The sequence below is a fragment of the Schistocerca serialis genome, chromosome 4 (genome assembly GCF_023864345.2).
Source record: "Schistocerca serialis cubense isolate TAMUIC-IGC-003099 chromosome 4, iqSchSeri2.2, whole genome shotgun sequence".
In the NCBI taxonomy this organism is placed as follows: domain Eukaryota; kingdom Metazoa; phylum Arthropoda; class Insecta; order Orthoptera; family Acrididae; genus Schistocerca; species Schistocerca serialis.
Genome location: NC_064641.1, coordinates 108,276,815 through 108,296,839, shown reverse-complemented (window position 1 = coordinate 108,296,839; position 20,025 = coordinate 108,276,815). Strand labels below are relative to the sequence as shown.

At 36.9% G+C, this 20,025-nt stretch overlaps 1 protein-coding gene across 1 annotated transcript; it reads right to left on the bottom strand.

Moving 5' to 3' along the window:
• Positions 1 to 1,945: 1,945 nt before the first annotated feature.
• On the bottom strand, positions 1,946 to 7,609 carry LOC126473798 (mRNA-decapping enzyme 1A). Its single transcript, XM_050101076.1, has one exon. The coding sequence runs from the start codon at positions 7,500 to 7,502 to the stop codon at positions 6,063 to 6,065; it is 1,440 nt and encodes a 479-aa protein (XP_049957033.1). The 5' UTR covers positions 7,503 to 7,609; the 3' UTR covers positions 1,946 to 6,062.
• Between the last annotated feature and the right edge of the window lie 12,416 nt (positions 7,610 to 20,025).

Genomic DNA, 20,025 nt, shown 5'->3' with positions numbered 1-20,025 from the left:
AATAAAGAAATTAATCAATTTGGATGAATTTTGTAATTCACAAACAAAATACTATAAATGGAAATAATATCCACATAGAATATGTATCCCCCTCTAGAGTTCAGACTGGAGTTTTATAGCCTGGTGCAAAAGTCTATAACGAGCTGTCAGTGGACACCAAGAGTGTAATTAACACCACCAAACATTTAAAAAGGAAGTACAAGAATACTTCTTTAGCGAGTCGTTCTACAATTTATCACAATACCTGGAGTCAAGAACATTAGGTCAGTGGAACTTTTTAATATTTGTATGACACACATATTTACTTTGCCAAACATCTGACAGCAGTCTGTGTAAAATAAATAAATGCTTCTTTTGAAGTATTGGATAAAAACAACAACTGAGTACTACAGGGGGAGGAGCGGTGGTTTTTTATAAAGATAGCTGTTTGTATCCTGGCATACACATATAAAGTAATTTAGAAGTAGAAACCCTAATAATCAGTCTGTCGCTATCAATCTTTCCAGAAGTAGCCAGCAGAAATTGCTTCTGCCTGTAAATATACAACCTGACTTGTTCCACATTCCTGAAGGGCCTCCTTTATGATGGGTTTTATGGAGCACAAAATGTGAGTGAGTTAATAAATGAACAGCACAATTAGGAGAGACAGGAAAACAAACGAGTGAATCAGGGAACTTTTTGGGGTAGATACTACAATTATGATCAAATGAAATTGAAACGATAGTGGATGGGGCTTGTAGCCACAAAAACTAGACCATGTAAGTTCTTTACAAGATTCCAGGAGATAGGAAGAGGCCAACACGGTTATCCAATGGAATGTGGGTAGTAGGCACAGTAAAACATGCAGTAGTAATGTGAAGGTGTTCAGCTGTTAACTGAAATACACGGGAAAGATTAATGGAAGCTTGTATCCAGCAGTAGATGTCAAATGACTGATAATGATGTGATTTGTAAGAATAGATGAACTATTAATCAACAATGAAGTCATCACTCATTGTATACCAGAGACAGCACCTGAGAAGCAAAGAATGGAGTGAACTTCAAGGACAAAACATAATAAGTTCAGGTAAAAACGTAAAACATATGCCTAACATGAAAACTGATCACAGTAATTCACATACAATATACCAGTGAATATTTTCATTTTAGTGATAGCACACATTTAGACACTCACCATTCACCGAGTTTCCATATACCAGCTGGCCCACCCATTAATAAATCAATGGGAAAAAAAAGAAACAGGATATTCAATATTCTTGGGTGCTTATATTTTAATAAGAATCTGATATGTAAGTCATGTTACATACATTCCTAAAATCTAGGCCTTCTACTTTTGAATTACAGATAATGGCAGACTTCGGGGATAAAAACACTGAAAAGTTAACTTCCCAATTAATTCATTGAGGAAGAAATTGTTCGTTGCACTGATGCGCACAATATGCAGTGACCTCTCTAGAAATTCTTGTAGACAGTTCTTTTAATAGTTGGGTGTACTGACAACAGCCTCATGGTTCAATTACCTTTATTTGTAGTTTGTTGACAGTCAATCATGATTCAAAAAGTAACATTAATATTTTAAAACACAAATTAGAGGCAGAAATGACTTAAACTGCCCATCTCTCAGCCTTAATCGTCTACAGTAAGGACTGAGGTATTCAGCCATTAAAATCTCTGACAACTTAAGCAGTGGTGTGTGTGTGTGTGTGTGTGTGTGTGTGTGTGTGTCAGTACACGAATAGCGTGTGTCAGTACACGAATAGCAACAACATACTGTGCTACAGAAATTAAGGTAAACTGCTACAGAAATTAAGGTAAAAGTTTAATCTCCTGTCAAAGATGGACTGCAGTACCATCATCATCAGGCACATACTTCAGTTAGTTAAATGTATGTGAGATGACTTGAAGACAAGGGAAAAAAAGGTAAATGGAAAAACACACTTGGAAATACAATAATATACTTGGGGATTTAATACACATCAACAGATACAACTGTAAATACAAAGCAAGCAACTGAACAAACCTAAAAATAAGAGGAGAATATACAGTAAATAGTACAACCAGTAGCTCCATGAAAAAGCAACAGTTACTCTGCACTGATACCTCACAGTATTATTGCATACCTTCCTCGCCTTGGGCAGATGAGTCCAATCTGTTTCACAAACCTGAATTTTCTCTCTTTCTCACACACACCAAAAATACTAATAATTTAATTGCTACATTTAGGCCATTTAAAGCAAAGAAATACAATCTCACATTAGCTTTCTTTATGGGTATGAGTGTCAGTGTGAGACTTGGGCATTTTTCTTCTGATGTAGTCTAATGTATGCTTCATAACTATTTGTTCAAGTACAGAACCTTTCACAAATCCAACTTAAAACTAAATAAATAACAGTCAAACATAACAGGGATGGATCACAGTTTCCTTTGGCCAAATCTGTCCACATGAAAATTCAGCCCTACAGTTCAGCATGTACTCAATTAAGTATTTTTACAACTTCAACTCAGTAAAGTATATTTTATGGCAAAAAATTACAGTTTTTCTAAACTCATTTATTACTGCAATAACAAGTCTTATGTACTGAAACAAGAAATTCAGCAACATGTGGGAATATGTTGGTTAGAACATCTACACACACAAAAAAAATACAGGAACTGTTCACAAATGTGTACCTTGCACAACATGCGCATTGCAGCTTGGCACTTCTCAGAGAGTATGTTAGGAGAGGACAGGTGGTTAGTGCCTCTAACTTTTTCCCTCCCATCACCTCTTAAGAAAAGTTACTGTGAAGTATATCATGGCGATTTCTCTTCTTTTTAAAGATAGTATAGTCATATTTTGACTGTGTGTTAGGTTGAAGGGAGTTGGGACAAGTGAGGACAAGGGGAAAGGGATAGAGAGAAATAGAGTACCAAAACACTTCATCACATCTGTCCAAAAAGGTACTGGCACTATCTTTTCAAATCATAATACATAACAACACAATTATCTGTACAACTCATTTGTTAATTAAGGTATTTATATCACAATTCAAACACAGTTCAGCAACAGAAATTATATTAATACTATTACAATACATTTAACGTCCCAGTAGAAAACTGGTCTTATTACTTCCAGCCAACTTCTTTAAGTAGGCCATTTTGAAGTGGCTAGTACTAACATTCCTAATAAGTATTCCTTGAGGTTTCTTAGGACACACTTCTCTCTGGTCATTCTTCACAGTCAATTTTTTTTTTTTTATTCTATCTAGTCTATCACACTGACTGCCACGAGGTGGCTGGTGGCCACAGTATAGCCTTATGTCTGGCAGTGAAACAGTCATCATTATGTGTGCAGCAATAAAGTGTTAATATTACATTAGTCAACAGCAGGCACTCCTGAAATTGCTCCTGGTGGATTACTTGATAAATAGCCTTAAGAAATAAAACATTGTAAATAAGTTTAAATACATACTGTATTCTCTTATAACAGTTTTTGAGACATAATCCATCTGTGCAACCTTTAGGTAGTCATTTCACAAGTATGTCCAAGTACAAATAAATAAAATTGTGCAACATATGTGCATGAATATAATTATACACTCAGCACAGCAAAAATATCATCCATACAACAAACTACACACACTTAATGAAACAATTTTCCCTTATTTCAGTTTTTTCTGGGCCGACAAGTCAGTCAAGCAATGAAACATCTCCATCATTTCAATGTTTTCTGAGCAAATGAGTCAGTCAAGCAACATTTCACTGTACTACATTCACCACATTTTCTCCAATGGTACCATCTCTGCAATCATAGTTTACCTACACTTTTTAGTATAATAGCAATCAATACCAATGAATACTTAATGTTTACTTTCTTTTCGATTCTTCTATTTGCTTTTATTTCTATCACTAATCTCATATTCTGCAGTATGTTAGAACATACTGCATTCTAGTCCAGATGACATACACATTTAACTACACATTTCAATATGCAAATATGAATAGCTGTTACCAGAGTCTGATACTGTTAGTATGTTTCTTGCAATTGCCAGTCTCATATCTATTGCATTCAAAATTCCATATTATCTAGGTAAATGGTGCAAAAATGCAAGGCAAGTTCCTAGCAAAAATTGAGATTTTAGTGTTAGCTGAAGAGTATTGGAGAATGGAAAGTGGGAGAGGGGGGGGGGGGGGGGGGTTCATTGAAAATGCGCATAAAAGTAAAGAAACTTTGCTTCATACTTCTTATTCTACATAGCATCATTGTCAGATTACTAAAATGGAGGCTCATTTCTTTAACAACAACAGTAATCATTTCCATAAAAAATAAAAAAATAAAAAATAAAAATAGCTCATAATGCTATAAGCATGAACTCTTAAAAGATCACCTAACGTTTAGCGCCACAGAACTGTAAAATGTGTTGCATTTCACTTCCACCACTCTATAAAATGAACATTTAACAAAATCTGAATCTCACATTACCGAAAACATTCTTATGTTATTGATAAAATGGCATGTTTCAGAGTGCCAAAGGACAACCTTCACCCCCCCCCCTTTTCCTCTCTTACCCAAATTACACTTCCTTTCAGAAGCTATGGAAGTTTGATGGAAAATGTGTAGCTGTATCCACATTGACTGGGCTCTTGGCAAAACCATTAAAATTAAGTCCAAACACCAGAATTGCAAATGTGATGGTATTCATTTTAACTTCACCAATAAGAAACACACAAAAACTATGAACCTTCATCAGTCAACTAATAATTTAAATCCATCCTTCCTACTACATAAAATTGCCTGCAAGGACATAAGTCAATAAACTCTTTAAATGTTAAAACACAATAAAACTAAGGGGCACAATCAACAACTATTTGGTCTTCTTCTTTGCATTTTCTTGCTTTTTGTTATTCCTTCCAGATTTAAAACAAGGGAGTTTTCCTCCTTTTTGTTAATGGCATCCATCACAATGTACATTTCCCTTGTTCAACAACCTATACAGAACCTAGTTTTCTGTATTATGGAATGTAATTACAAAATCATACTTCAGGTGTTTTCACCCTCTTCAATAGATGTACTAATTGTATGAAGTTTTGTGGAAATAAATGTCAACAAAACATTATTTCAGTTACTTGCCCCAGTGAATATTTGTTGTACTTATTGGCCAATAATAATGCTTCTATACACAAAACATTAAAAGGTATCATATTGCATATTTAATCAGTAATCACTGTGAAACTTAAAAAGTTATATCAAAGACTACAACAGCAGACTTCAATAGTCATTAAAATGACCAACACATTTAGGACTTACTGAGCCCAAGTTGCACAGAGTTCCAAAATCAAGGCACTACACAATAAAAACAAATGTTACACTATTCATTAAACACCACAGGCAGTAAATATATTTGTAAAACATTGATAACTTAAAAGTCACAAGTCTGGATTCAAAATCCAACACAATCTCACTAAACTAAAATTAATAAATACAATACACCCTAAAATAACATTTAAATATATAGCTGACTTAGCATTAAAAAAAGAAAAGATGTAACATACAAAACCATTATCTGAATATACAGTATTGAAGGACTGACAGCTGCAGATGGCTGCAACTTATTTTACAGAACTTAGGTATACATAGTTTACCTATAAATGGAACATTAATTTCATCAGCTGCCATACTGGGTACTTTATGGTGATTTCAGTGCAACATGTAAGTTCCACTTTATATCTATAGCCATAAAGCAGCTTTAAAAAAGATGGGAAATTTACTTATAACACTGCTGCTCCATAAGCTTTCTGAATATTTTCGGAATCCATCTAGTTCATATGGCACAGAGCTTCACAATTCGCTCCTGATATTATGCATCAAGTACTGCATTTTAAAACATCAAACATAAAATCGAGGGAATAGCTACTATTGGATACCAAATATTTTACTCAAAAAATTACTATGGATAAAAGATAAAATCCTTAAAACACATTTGTATATGAAGCATGAGGTGTTCATCCAATGAAATCAATATTCTGAAATTAAAGTACTCTGTCATTACAGTTAACTACAACCAAGTCAGTCTAATTTCACATTAATGTACCAATTCAGAAAATGACTTCACATATGCCTCATGCAACTTGTGCACAAAATCCGGATCATTCTTTAATAAATAAGTAACTGCTTGCAACAGTTGATTTTTTGTTAAAGGTTCTGGCTTAATAGGAATACTGCAGTCACTAGAGAGCATAGCATTACTACTACTAACAGGACCTGATATTTCTGTTTTTGAATTCAATGGCAAAACATTATTCACAAACTCAAGGTTTGCTGTTTCTTTTGCTACTGAAGAGGTGAACATAGTAGGTGGCATCAGGGCTACTTTCTGTGTTTCTGCATTAGAACAAAGGGGCGCTGAGAGAGGACGGTCAGTAGTGCTGCAGTCCACAACAGGAACACTAGGAACAGTGCCACCAAAAAATGGAGGTGGAAGGCTCCCTGTAGAGTTTGGAGAAGAAATTCGTAGAATGTTCATACCATTCTCAATATCTAATGCACCACTGTTCTTCATATGTTGCTGCTCTTGGAGATTTTTGGTACTGTCCAACACCAACCTGCCAGGTTTCTCACACACATTACTGCAGGAAATTGGTCTGAGTTTGATATTTCCATCATTGACAGCTTTAATACCGTCGCTAATCTGCTGCTTTGCCTTATTACTGGACACTGTGGAGATCTCTGTATTGGGGGTAACAGACCGCTGCTGTTTTTCAATGTGCTCAACACTATGTGCAGGATTTGACATCAGACGTTGAAGCAGTGGTTGAAAATTGTTCCCATCACTGCCATCTGGTAACAACGCTGTTCTCGCTGGATGGTTAACAAAGAGGGCTTGGGGCTTAGCAGATTTTTCGGCAGTAAAATGGGACGCACCACCACTTGCTTTGGCGAAAAAGTCTACAACACTTTGGGGTGGAGCATCCTGGCTCTGTGAAACTGAAGATTTCACGTCCACTGACTTGTTTTTAATTGACGATTTATTTGAATCGAAGTCTTCTTGTGCTTTACTGAGCATACTAAAGATATCAACACCGATCCCACCAGAACTTTTATTGCCCATTGAAGGAATCATGGTTAACTTCTTGGGATTTGACACTTCCTTCACGAGCTTGTCTAATACAGACGCTATTCGAACACATTCGTCCTTCTCATAAAACCAAATTCCATAAATCCGACTTCTGGGGTTTCTATACAAAAGAAATGGCTCCTGTAACTGAAACTCTAGACCCTGCAATATAGGTTCCACTAGATTGTTTGTATTGAGTCTGTTCATAATAAGCACACCATGATATGGTTCTCCACTACGACTGTACACGAACAAGGCTCCCTCCACATCAGTCCTTTCCCATTCACTAAAATCTCCGTTAAAAGTATATAACGCAACATGAGTCGCCGTATCAATAATATCTTTAACGTACGGATCCACTCTCTTCAACGCTGCATAGTTCATTCGTTCCATTACATCGGCCATCATACACACAATTCAGTTACACCTCCATTAAATAATGTGCAACGCAGTACCCTTTATTTGTAACTTTCATTCTACATTCCTATGTTTTCAACGACAAACAAACAAAGACGTTAATATCAGCTGTGCAGAAACTGTGAAAAACTAAGATCTTACAAAGACGAAACAATACCAAACTAAAGTGGCAGACCAGGCTGCCAAATGCAAACAAACTGACGCCACAGCATGTGGCATGACTGTTCAAACATCGGTAGTGTCGTGAAGTACCAATTTCTATAGTCTACTTTCAAAATTCTAGTGTTACCGTTATCTCTTAAACAAATAAAGGAATTATAGGCCAGTCCAAAAGTGGGTTCAATCATACCCCGATGTTCGTCAACAGATTACAGAAATAAAGTGCATAACTATCGTAGTGTGCACACAGATCATCGAAGACATGGCCAGCGAAATGTGTTTCTTCAGTTTAGTGTTTCTCGTCCTTGTCTATACAGGGAACACAAAATACTAAAATGCTTGAAATGCTTCAGTGTTTTAGTGAGTTGATTGCTGAATTTTCTGATAGATGTAGGAGTCACACATGTTTATGGAAAATTGAGACGAAAGATTCCCGCGACGGAGATAAGAAGACAGCTGCTTACAATTCCTTACGAAATAACAAGAGCCGTTGGCTTCGAAATCTCTGTCATTTTGACCAGAATAACAAGACTGCTAGCATATTTATATCTGTAGCATATTTATATCTGTACTGTCCAATACCATTTTGTGCCATTGCAGATAAAATATAGGTGCTTATTCTACAAAAGAATCCAGCCAGCGTACTGCGTTAAGTTGACAAAGAAACATATTGCAGCAGAGTCTTCAAGAACATAGGGATTCGCACACTTGTGTGTCAATGCACGTACTCCATAATGGAACATATGGTTAGAAATAAGACTGAATTGAAGGTCAACTGTACAATTAACTACCACAATAAAATAGTAGAATTTTTTGTATAGACTATGAATCCCTGTCTAGAGTTTAGAATGAAGTTTTATATTCTGATGTATGATTCTGTCGTTGCAGCTACAAAAATGCGTGATTTTATCACCAGACGCGTTTCGCTTTATTGAGGTAAAGCATCATCAGTGGTCTGTAATTCAGATATTTACATTGTCCTTTGCCTTTAGATCGAAAAACAGTTCGTTGAGAATAGGTTGCTTTGTACTTACGGTGATTTTTCGGCTGCCAGCACATTTCCCGATATTAATGTATTTTGCTTCTGATAGGTGTTGAAGTTAATGTCCCCACACAGAATTATGTTGACCTTGTACTTGAGACTTTATCTAGAAGTTCTGTTAATTTATTGAAAAAATTGTCCACACTACCACTGGGAGAGCTATACACACACAAAACGATTAATTTCTTAGTGATATCAAGCCCTGTTAATTCAATAGCTAATATTTCAAAGTGTTTGTCTTCATTTACTGTACTGACATCATGTCTTGATTTGAACTGTGTTCCTTTTTTGATATAAATGCATGATCCTCCACTCCTTGAAGCAGTTCTGCAGTAAGAGTTTGCCCTTTCATACTATGATAATACTACATGTTGGATTTCTGTGTCTCTACACCAGTGCTCAGTAACACAAACTACTTGCAGTTCAAAGATTGGAGCTCAACTTCTAATAGTTGTATTTTATTTTTTATTGATTGCATGTTCTGATGGAGCATTGTTAACTCTGTGAAATGCCCCATGTTACTCTTTCCAATGGTTTGTTTTTCTTTGTGAGATCTGGTATGTGTGACGTTTGAAGTGTTAAAATCTGTGTTGTGAGTGATTGTTTCAGTATTTTTTAAACTGCTGGATATACTCTGTAGGCAGGGGAACCTGTTGTCTGGATTTATCTTGAAAAAGACCTACTTTTCCTACCTATGCCAACAGGTATTTAAACACGTGTGGCCCAAGATCCACCCCCTATACTTTCATGAATCAGTTGTACCAATTTTCCCTTCCCAGCCCTGTTTAGGTGTAGGCCATGCCTAGAGAAACCCCATCTGTTGATAGTCCCGACGAGCACCAGACAAATATGCGCAAAGTTGGCTGTCCTCAGAGCCATCCCCAACCCGTGACTGATTCACCTCACAGCTCCATCAAGGTGTGGTCGATCATGACGCCGGAACAGCTTACATAAAGACCCAATTTCTTTATCACACGACTTAGCCCTGCATTTGATTTGAAGATACTGGTAGCCTGGTACGCTGCCCCTAAATTTTCCTCTAACTGAAGGCCTACACCTCGCCCGTGGCTACTACCTAACAGCAGAACTTTCATCTTCCTAACACTTTGTACATTCCTAGGCTTCTTGGCTTTGGTTGAAGTGTGCTGCACGTTTCCTGCTCCTCTTCTACCTGAGGCTCTTCTCCATTTAACTCTGGCAGTGGTAGATACCTGTTTTTGGTGTTAATGATAAAACTGTCAGATTGCGTTATCTTTCTTGCTATCTGATGAGATGCCAGTTCCCAACCACCCTCCTCCACCTATCTCCATAAATCCTTATCAGTTCCTTCCTTGCTTTCTCCAACTGTGCCTGAATGGCACAGATCTTCCTTCCCTGTTCTCCAGTCAGAATGTTCCTACTGCATGCTCTGCAGTTCCAGGAGAGAGCTTCTTCTGTTCTCCCAACTTTCTCCCCACTGCACCTCCCCCCCCCCCCCCCCAGTGAAAATATTTCCTACAAGATTGGCGAAAAATCTCTCTACTCACTACACTATAACAGCTCCAACATTTCTCAGTCATGATCTGTTTCGAAAAAAATTAAGTTTAAAGAATGTTTCAAATTTGTCAAGGATGCGAGATTAGCTGTTGCTGTTTTTGTACTGATTTAGAGATACAATGACAGGAAAATGAATTTGTAATTACTTTGCTTTTAGAGAATTTACGTTATCAAGCGTGTTTGGTCAGGTTTTTAAACGCTTATAACACCATTGATCCCGAAACCGCCACAATTTGCGACTTCAACTGTGTCAAGCAAGAGTTCATTGGAGGGCAGGGTGGAGGTCTGTTGAGTTTTCTAATGAAAGCTGGTTCTCCCTTGGGGCCAGTGATGTATCTGTTTTGGTTAGAAGGAGGACAGTGCGACCAACCTGTCTGCTTGTTAGACACTTTGAACCTACACCTGGAGGTTTGGTCGAGGGTGCGATTTTGTATCCCAGAAGGAGCACCCTCGTGTTTATCTCACGCACTCTGACTAAAAATTTGTAAGTCAGTCTGGTGATTCGACCTTTTGTGCTGCTATTCATGAACAACGTTCCAGGGGGTGTTTTCAAAAAGGATAATGCTCGCCCAAGTGCTACTGTTGTAACCTAAAAGCTCTGCTGAATGTCGACACGTTGCCTTGGCCTGCTTGATCACTAGATCTGTCTCCAACTGCGCACATATGGGACATCATTGGACAACAACTCAAGTGTCATCCATGAACAGCGTTAATCGTACCTGTACTGGCCGACCAAGTGCAATAGGCATGGAATTCCATCCTACAAACTGACATCCAGCCCCTGTATAACGCAATACATACTCGTCTGCATGCTTACATTCAACATTCTGGTGATTATGCCAGTTAATGTACCACCATTTTAAATTTGCAACAGCATATCTCATACTTACATTAACCTATGTTCTTGCAACGTCCACCACCTAAATATGTTAGCCAGACAGATGTAGTCCCGAAATTTCTCTACTTTAATTATTTTTTTGATGTTGCGATTTTTTGTCATTGCGTTTCGCCACAGTATATGGGAAATTACGAGCTGTAGTCGACATTTATATGTCTGCAAATCCATTCACAAGTAATTTCACCAGTGGTTGGTTTACCTATGTAACTCACGGTATAAATTAATATGTGAAAACTGCGGTCGCTTAAGGAGACACTGCCTTAACCGCTTAGATCGTTCTTTCTGCCTCTGACTCCTTATTAACAGTTTGAAGGTCAGTTCTGAACACAAACCACAGCAGAATTTCCCACATTATCAATTAGTGTCCTCAACTGAAATGTGCTCCTCAAGAGGGTAGTCATTTGCCACTGAAAGCACTTTCATAGGCCAACAGATGGCAGGAAAGTACTGAGTTGAAACTGTATCGTGTAAATACATGATATTTGCGGCGAGTTATTGCATGCTCTGGTGCTTTTGCAGATATCTCCATAGACAGATTGTTACTTGTACTGCATGCACTACATAAAGAAGATGTATAGATTCTGTAGTTATTACGCTATATGAGACATGGTGTCTCTCAAGGGTATGTTCTAGCACATATCCTATTTCTGCTGTAGCAAAATGACTTGACAGAAAGAATAAAAGGTGGGACCACAGTATCATATGCAGATGACAGTAACATTCTAATAAGATCATTGTTGTTGTTGTTGCTGTGGTCTTCAGTCCTGAGACTGGTTTGATGCAGCTCTACATGCTACTCTATCCTGTGCAAGCTTCTTCAGCTCCCAGTACCTACTGCAACCTACATCCTTCTGAATCTGCTTAGTGTATTCATCTCATGGTCTACCTCTATGATTTTTACCCTTCACGCTGCCCTCAGGTACTAAATTGATGATCTCTTGATGACTCAGAACATGTCCTACCAACCGATCCCTTCTTCTAGTCAAGTTGTGCCACAAACTCCTCTCCTCCCCAATTCAATTCAATACCTCCTCATTAGTTATGTGATCTACCTGTCTAATATTCAGCATTCTTCTGTAGCACCACATTTCGAAAGCTTCTATTCTCTTCTTGTCTAAACTATTTATTGTCCACGTTTCACTTCCATACATTGCTACACTCCACACAAATACTTTCAGAAACGACTTCCTGACACTTAAATCAAACTCGATGTTAACAAATTTCTCTTCTTCAGAAACGCTTTCCTTGCCATTGCCAGTCTACATTTTATATCCTCTCTACTTCGACCATCATCAGTTATTTTGCTCCCCAAATAGCGAACCTCCTTTACTACCACAATTTCCTAATCTAATTCCCTCAGCATCACCCAACTTAATTCGACTACATTCCATTATCCTCGTTTTGCTTTTGTTGTTGTTCATCTTATACCTTCCTTTCAAGACACTGTTCATTACGTTCAACTGCTCTTCCAAGTCCTTTGCTGTCTCTGACAGAAATACAAAGTCATCAGCCAACCTCAAAGTTTTTATTACTTCTCCATGGATTTTAATAACTTCCCTTTCATGTCCCTCGACTCTTATAACTGTCATCTGCTTTCTGTAAAAATTGTAAATAGCCTTTCACTCCCTGTATTTTACCCTTACCACCTTCAGAATTTGAAAGAGAGTATCCCAGTCAACATTGTCAAAAGCTTTCCCTAAGTCTACAAATGCTAGAAGCGTAGGTTTGCCTTTCCTTAATCTAGCTTCTAAGATAAGTTGTAGGGTCAGCATTGCCTCACGTATTCCAACATTTCTATGGAATCCAAACTGATCTTCCCCGAGGTCGGCTTCTACTAGTTTTTCCATTCGTCTGTAATGAATTCGCGTTAGTATTTTGCAGCTGTGACTTATTAAACTGATAGTTCTGTAATTTTTTACATCTGTCAACACCTGCTTTCTTTGGGATTGGAATTATTATATTCTTCTTGAAGTCTGAGGGTATTTCGCCTGTCTCATACATCTTGCTCACCAGATGGGAGAGTTTTGTCAGGACTGGCTCTCTCAAGGCTGTCAGTATTTGTAATGGAATGTTGTCTACTCCTGGGGCCTTGTTTCGACTTAGGTCTTTCAGTGCTCTGTCAAGCTCTTCACGCAGTCTCATATCTCCCATTTCATCTTCATCTACCTCCTCTTCCATTTCCGTAATATTGTCCTCAAGTACATCTCCCCTGTATAGACCCTCTATATACTCCTTCCACCTTTCTGCTTTTCATTCTTTGCTTAGAACTGGGTTTCCATCTGAGCTCTTGATATTCATACGAGTGGTTCTCTTTTCTCCAAAGGTCTCTTTAATTTTCCTGTAGGCAGTATCTATCATACCCCTAGTGAGATAAGCCTTTACATCCTTACATTTGTCCTCCAGCCATACCTGATTAGCCATTTTGCACTTCCTGTCGATCTCATTTTTGTGACGTTTGTATTCCTTTTTGCCTGCTTCATTTACTGCATTTTTATATTTTCTCGTTTCATCAATTAAATTCAGTATCTCTTCTGTTACCCAAGGATTTCTACTAGCCCTCGTCTTTTTACCTACTTGATCCTCTGCTGCCTTAACTATTTCATTCCTCAAAGCTACTCATTCCTTTTCTAATGTATTTCTTCCCCCCATTCCTGTCAATTTTTCCCTTATGCTTTCACTGAAACTCTGTACAACCTCCAGTTCTTTCAGTTTCTCCATCTTTTTTGCAATTTCTTCAGTTTTAATCTACAGTTCTTAACCAATAAATTGTGGTCAGAGTCCACATCTGCCCCTGGAAATGTCTTACAATTTAAAACCTGGTTCATAAATCTCTGTATAACCATTATATAATGTATCTGACACCTTTTAGTATCTCCAGGGTTGTTCCATGTATACAACCTTCTTTCATGATTCTTAAACCAAGTGTTAGCTATGATTAAGTTATGTTCTGTGCAAAATTCTACCAGGCGGCTTCCTCTTTCATTTCTTAGCCCCAATCCATATTCACCTACTACGTTTCCTTCTCTTCCTTTTCCTACTGTCGAATTCCAGTCACCCATGACTATTAAATTTTCGTCTCCCTTCACTATCTGAATAATTTCTTTTATCTCATCATACATTTCATCAATTTCTTCATCATCTGCAGAGCTAGTTGGCATATAAACCTGTACTACTGTAGTAGGCGTGGGCTTCATGTCTATCTTGGCCACAATAATGCGTTCACTATGCTGTTTGTGGTAGCTTACCAGCGCTCCTATTTTTTTTATTCATTATTAAACCTACTCCTGCATTACCGCTATTTGATTTTGGATTTATAACCCTGTATTCACCTGACCAAAAGTCTTCTTCCTCCTGCCACCGAACTACACTAATTCCCACTATATCTAACTTCAACCTATCCATTTCCCTTGTTAAATTTTCTAACCAACCTGCCTGATTAAGGGATCTGACATTCCACGCTCCAATCCATAGAACGCCAGTTTCTTTCTCCTGATAACGACGTCCTCTTGAGTAGTCCCCGCCCGGAGATCTGAATGGGGGACTATTTTACCTTCTGAATATTTTACCCAAGAGGTCGCCATCATCATTTAATTATACAGTAAAGCTGCATGCCCTCGGGAAAATTAGATCATACACACAGGAAAACCTGCAGGAAACTGCAACATTGCTAATGTAAAATCCAGCAGACTGATTCAAAATAATAGTTAGTGGTAGTGTAAGAGCAGAGGAGGAGGAGAAGTAGTTTTATTGACCTGCTGATAAATTACAGAATGATACTTGACATGTCTTGGCATTACAGTTTGAGGATATAATAATTATGTTATTCATTAATGCAGATGTTTACATGCTTACAGGTCCACTTTGACAAGCATGTTACAGGCATGTTACAGGCAGTCAGTCAGTCATGACCCTATAGTTGGCTCTATCCCACCATTTGCCTGAAGCAATTTAGGGAAACAATGGAAAACCTAAATCAGGGTTGCCAGATGAAGACTGAAATCACTACCCTCATGAATATGAGGTCCTGTGTTTAAAACAGTGCTCCTTCGTTCAGTTTTATCCTAGTGTACAAGATTGTTTTAAAGATCTTATTTAACAACATAAAAGGGCGCACACACACACACACACACACACACACACACACACACACTATAAGCACATTGTTTCATAACAGTCATGCAAGCTATGAGCACATTGCTTCATAAGAGTCCCACACACACACACACACACACACACATACACATACACAATCAGTGGATGCCAGGACCAAAGCAACAATGACTCTTTCTCATTTTGTGCACTGAAGCTTCCAATTTGCTGGCCTGAAAAATTGCATCAGCATCCCATTATAACAATTGAGATATGATAAAATGTTAGTATTATAAATTATAAAATATTATATATTTTTCCCAAAAAGAAAAGGCAACAAAAAAGGATAAGTTGAGTGTTATGAGAACTGATTCGTTATATTATCTTCATTATTATTTGTATGTGCTACTTTCTTATTAACTCAAATCAGTGTTATCTGTGTAATCCTTCAATGCATAGACTGTATTGCTTAGTAGATACTTTTTAACTGCATTTGTAACTAAGTTATTTGTAATAATTTCTTTAATCTCCTTGGACACTCTGTTGTACAGTTCTATTTCTTCATAGAAAATGCTATTTTGAGATTTAAGTTTATCCCTTTTTGGTGAATTAAGCTCAGTCTCGCTCTTGTTCCATGGTCATGAACAGAGCTGCTTGTGCAGTAATTATCAACAGTATTTTAATGTGTACAACTGAGTGACAAATAACAATAAAGTTTATTTAACATACAACTGCAATCAAAAAACTTCATTTTGTGTGAAACATACCATTGCAGCTATGAGGTTACTTTATTAAAAAAGCACAACTGATTTTGTAACGTTTATTACATCATCAGGTTAAGATCTGAACAGAAATAAACAGTCAAATAATACTAGGAAGTGACAATCTCGGATAAAAAGAATGTCAGATCATAGCTAAAAGTAGCTGAATGTAAGTAATACGAAATGTGGCAACGACCAATACTTACACTTACAACATGATATCGGAGAATAATTGATATCAAGCATTTCCTCATATCCTAGAATTTTACTCCATTCTAAAAATCATGCCACAGCCCATGGTAATCTAATGCAGAAAAGGCCAATTGGTAAACGTACTCAAATGGTGTACTTAAAGTCTCTAGCGTTTTAAACAGAGCCTCTAATGAGCTCAACTATTATTTTTGATTATGGTTCTTAGGGCCATTGTACATAGTTTGGAGACTATGTGTTCATATTTTGTGTGTTTGTTCCACAGAATATAAATCGATAGCTAAGAGTTAAGTGTACATATGATTGGTGTGTAACTAATAGACTCCAGTTGTTACACACTGATGGTCGGTCTCCAAGTGCATAACATCTTAATGACTATCTGTCTGAGGGTATCTTTGGGTGTTCAGACCACTTCTACTGTGAATCAATATTCGTTCACAGAAATTTTATGTTTGTTACATAGTATCTAGAGTTGTCTTCTATATTTAATTGCACAGGGTTCATTTTCCCACTTCAAACTGAAATTCATGGCGTTTGTTTTCTCTATACTCAATGTTACTATATTGCATACTGACAAGTTGCAAACTTCCTTGAATATTCCATTTGCTTTCTCTGCAAGAATTCCTTTTCTCAGTGACTGTAATATTGCTGTCACCACCGAGGAGAATTTTTTCCCAGTGACTAACACAGGCTCATTGAAAATTCGATGATCTTTATTAACAGATTTAAAATGCCAAAGCTTAGCAGAATGATCAAGAAAGCCAAATACACACATAGATATATATTTAAAAATATGAGAATGTTTCTTCTGTCCTTTTTGTGTGTATATGTAACAGTAGTCTTTACAAAATGGGGCATCTTAAAATAACAAAATTTCTTCAAACACAACTATGATTTTAATTCATGTGAAACTAAGCAATTTGTACATGTAGGTATATACATAGCAAATACAAATTTATGTAGAAGGGGAGTATATCATAATGGATTTGTGTTATATATAAATGCATATGGACATCAAATGCATTCACAGTGATGTTGAAACACTTCTTGCTTCACCACTGCTTCCACTGTCACTGTGGGCCATGTTCTGCCTCTTTACATATCTCTGTATTTGAATGTGCATACCTGTACCAGTCTCTTTGGCACTTTATTGTATATTACTTTGTATTATGCTTTTTGATTGCGTTGAACTTCTTATTTCACATAATTCATTTATTAACTATTGTAATTATCAATTATTAATGTTATTGCCCTGACTGCTTCTACTTCAACTTCATATGTGCAAACTAATTCTAACATTTATTCACTGCATCAACCAGAACGAAGAATATTGTCAGTGGGGATGAATGTCATCATGCAAGCTATGGCAATAACTTGCATAATAAGTAAGATGAATAAATTATATGATCACAGCGTTCAATGATATCTAAATGTGATATGTCAGTATCAAGTCCACTGATGACCATGAAGATTCATTCAACCAAATTATGAGGTATCAAAGTTTAAACAAGTGAATAAAAACAGATCTTCACCTACTCATTCTGTTGTGCAGTACAACCAAACAGATAATTTTGGCTTTAAGGAGTTTTTCTTCCAATAACTAAAGCATAGGTCAAACCATATTTATTGAGCCTGTAGCCCATATAAAGTACTTTTATGAGTCAAGTTTCGGTCGTTTAAGTGCATTTATAACCCGATGGTGGTGTCATTATCAGATTCTGAATAAGCTACCTGTAGAGTAATATGTTCCCCTTTAACTATAGATATCTCAATTTTTTCCACTTTAGAAGTAAACTGAGATGCTGGAGAAGTAGGTCTCCGTGATTAATTATTATTGTCAGTCAATATGAAGCTTGTATACATTCAGTGCCTAAACTTGTTATTGAGTGCTGATAAGAAAAAAGATAATACTTGGAACTGTCATCACTTTTGTAAGTATTGTAGTACATAAATTGAGAATATGATGCTACTGTTGCTGTACGCTCAATAATTTTGTCATAGTGATTCTTGGGATGTTTCAAATACAACATGCTCACATATTTATGTAATGGTTGCAATTAGAGTAACAACAAATTGAAGATAACTGTGAAATCTTTCGAATCAGATTTGTTGTATTTGTTTGAATGTGGTACATGTATATCGAGAATATCGATAATTTCGGGGATATTCTTAACAATAAGTGTTCCAAAATTTTCGTTTTTGTGGCACTGCCTTTTGAGCGTATGGTCTAGAAATAAAACTAACATAGCCTGAATAGGTGTAGTCACTACACCTACGCATTGACTATGCCTGTTCAGGCTATTTTAGTTTTATTTCTAAACCATGCCCTCTTAGACAAATTAGAGATTCAGGTATATCTTCTGAAGAAGGCTCAATTATTTGGGCTGAAACCTAGATGAAGGTTGGTTTCATTACTGCAATCGAGGCTGATAGTTTCTTGTATATTAGATTATCACAACTGCTGAGTGTGCTGCAATGTTGACAGGTACAAAGATCGTTTATCCTGAAAAATTCTATTGCCCTTTCTGTATTCATGATAGTTCTTGTTTATAAATCATTTATTTGAGCTACTACTTACAACAAGGAATGTATTATCTGCATACATGATTACATTTTCTTTTACTTATGCTGCCATGTCATGTACTCACAATATAAACATTAGCAGACCATGTATTGAGCCCTGTGCTACACTATGCTTTTCCACTTGAACATCAGAGTAAAAGTTTTCCATCACATTGTTTACATTGCATCTAAATTATACACTTTATTGTCTGGTTTCTATAAATGATTTTATTGTACTGGTTGCATTCCCTTTGATACTGTATCTACGCAGTTTATCGAAAAGAGTAGTATAGCAAATACAGTCAAAGACCTTGGAGAGGTCGAGACATATGTTAAAAATTTCTTTTGTTCCTTCAAAGATCTGATTATACGTGTCATGAAACTTGCCACAGCGGTTTTTGTAGACTTCTCTTTCCTAAATTCATCTTGTGCTTCATTCAGGATACAATTTTTGATAACATGTGTGCAATTGTTATAGATCTGTAGTTCCCAGGACTCCAGTTGTCCCCACCTTTTAAGCTGGAACTACTTTACTCTTTTTCAGACACACGAGGAACAGTCTCTTCTCTGTTACCAAGTTTAATTGGAATGTCACATTATGCACATGTAGGCGAGCTAATCGGCCGCCTAGAATTGGCATGAGAGGAGGTGAATTTACTTGTGCAGCTGAGAAATAGCTGTGCAGCCTCAGGGATGGGGGCACATTGAGTCCATTACTGGCTGGCCAGATGCAGAGAGGAGTAGCAAAAGGCCTGAGGTGGATAAATCCTAACGCTGAGAATTTCATTGACAGTCACCTATCTTAGCTGAATGTAGAATGACCAGCTATGGCAGGCTCTGAGTAAAGCTGAAAAATGGCTTCTTACCGCTCTTTGAGAATCTATAATAATTTATGGTCAAGTATTAAAGCAAATCTGAATCCATTTGCAATCTCATATAAATGAAGTACATCCAATGACGACCATATATCAATATCTTTAAAACTTCACATTTCACAATCACTAAACATTTTCACAATGAACCTCTGAATTAACAGCTTTTAAATGTTTTGTGTGATTTCAACATACCATATATCAGACGATAGCATTGCATCATATCTACCATTCCAGAGGTATTCTATTTTATTTATTGACTTATGACATCTTTTATATATTTTGTATTGTGTGAATGTTTATCACAACACTGCATTCTCCACAATTACACAAGAAATAAATACATATTAACATACTTGTGTAGTTATTTAATGAAAAGTTTACT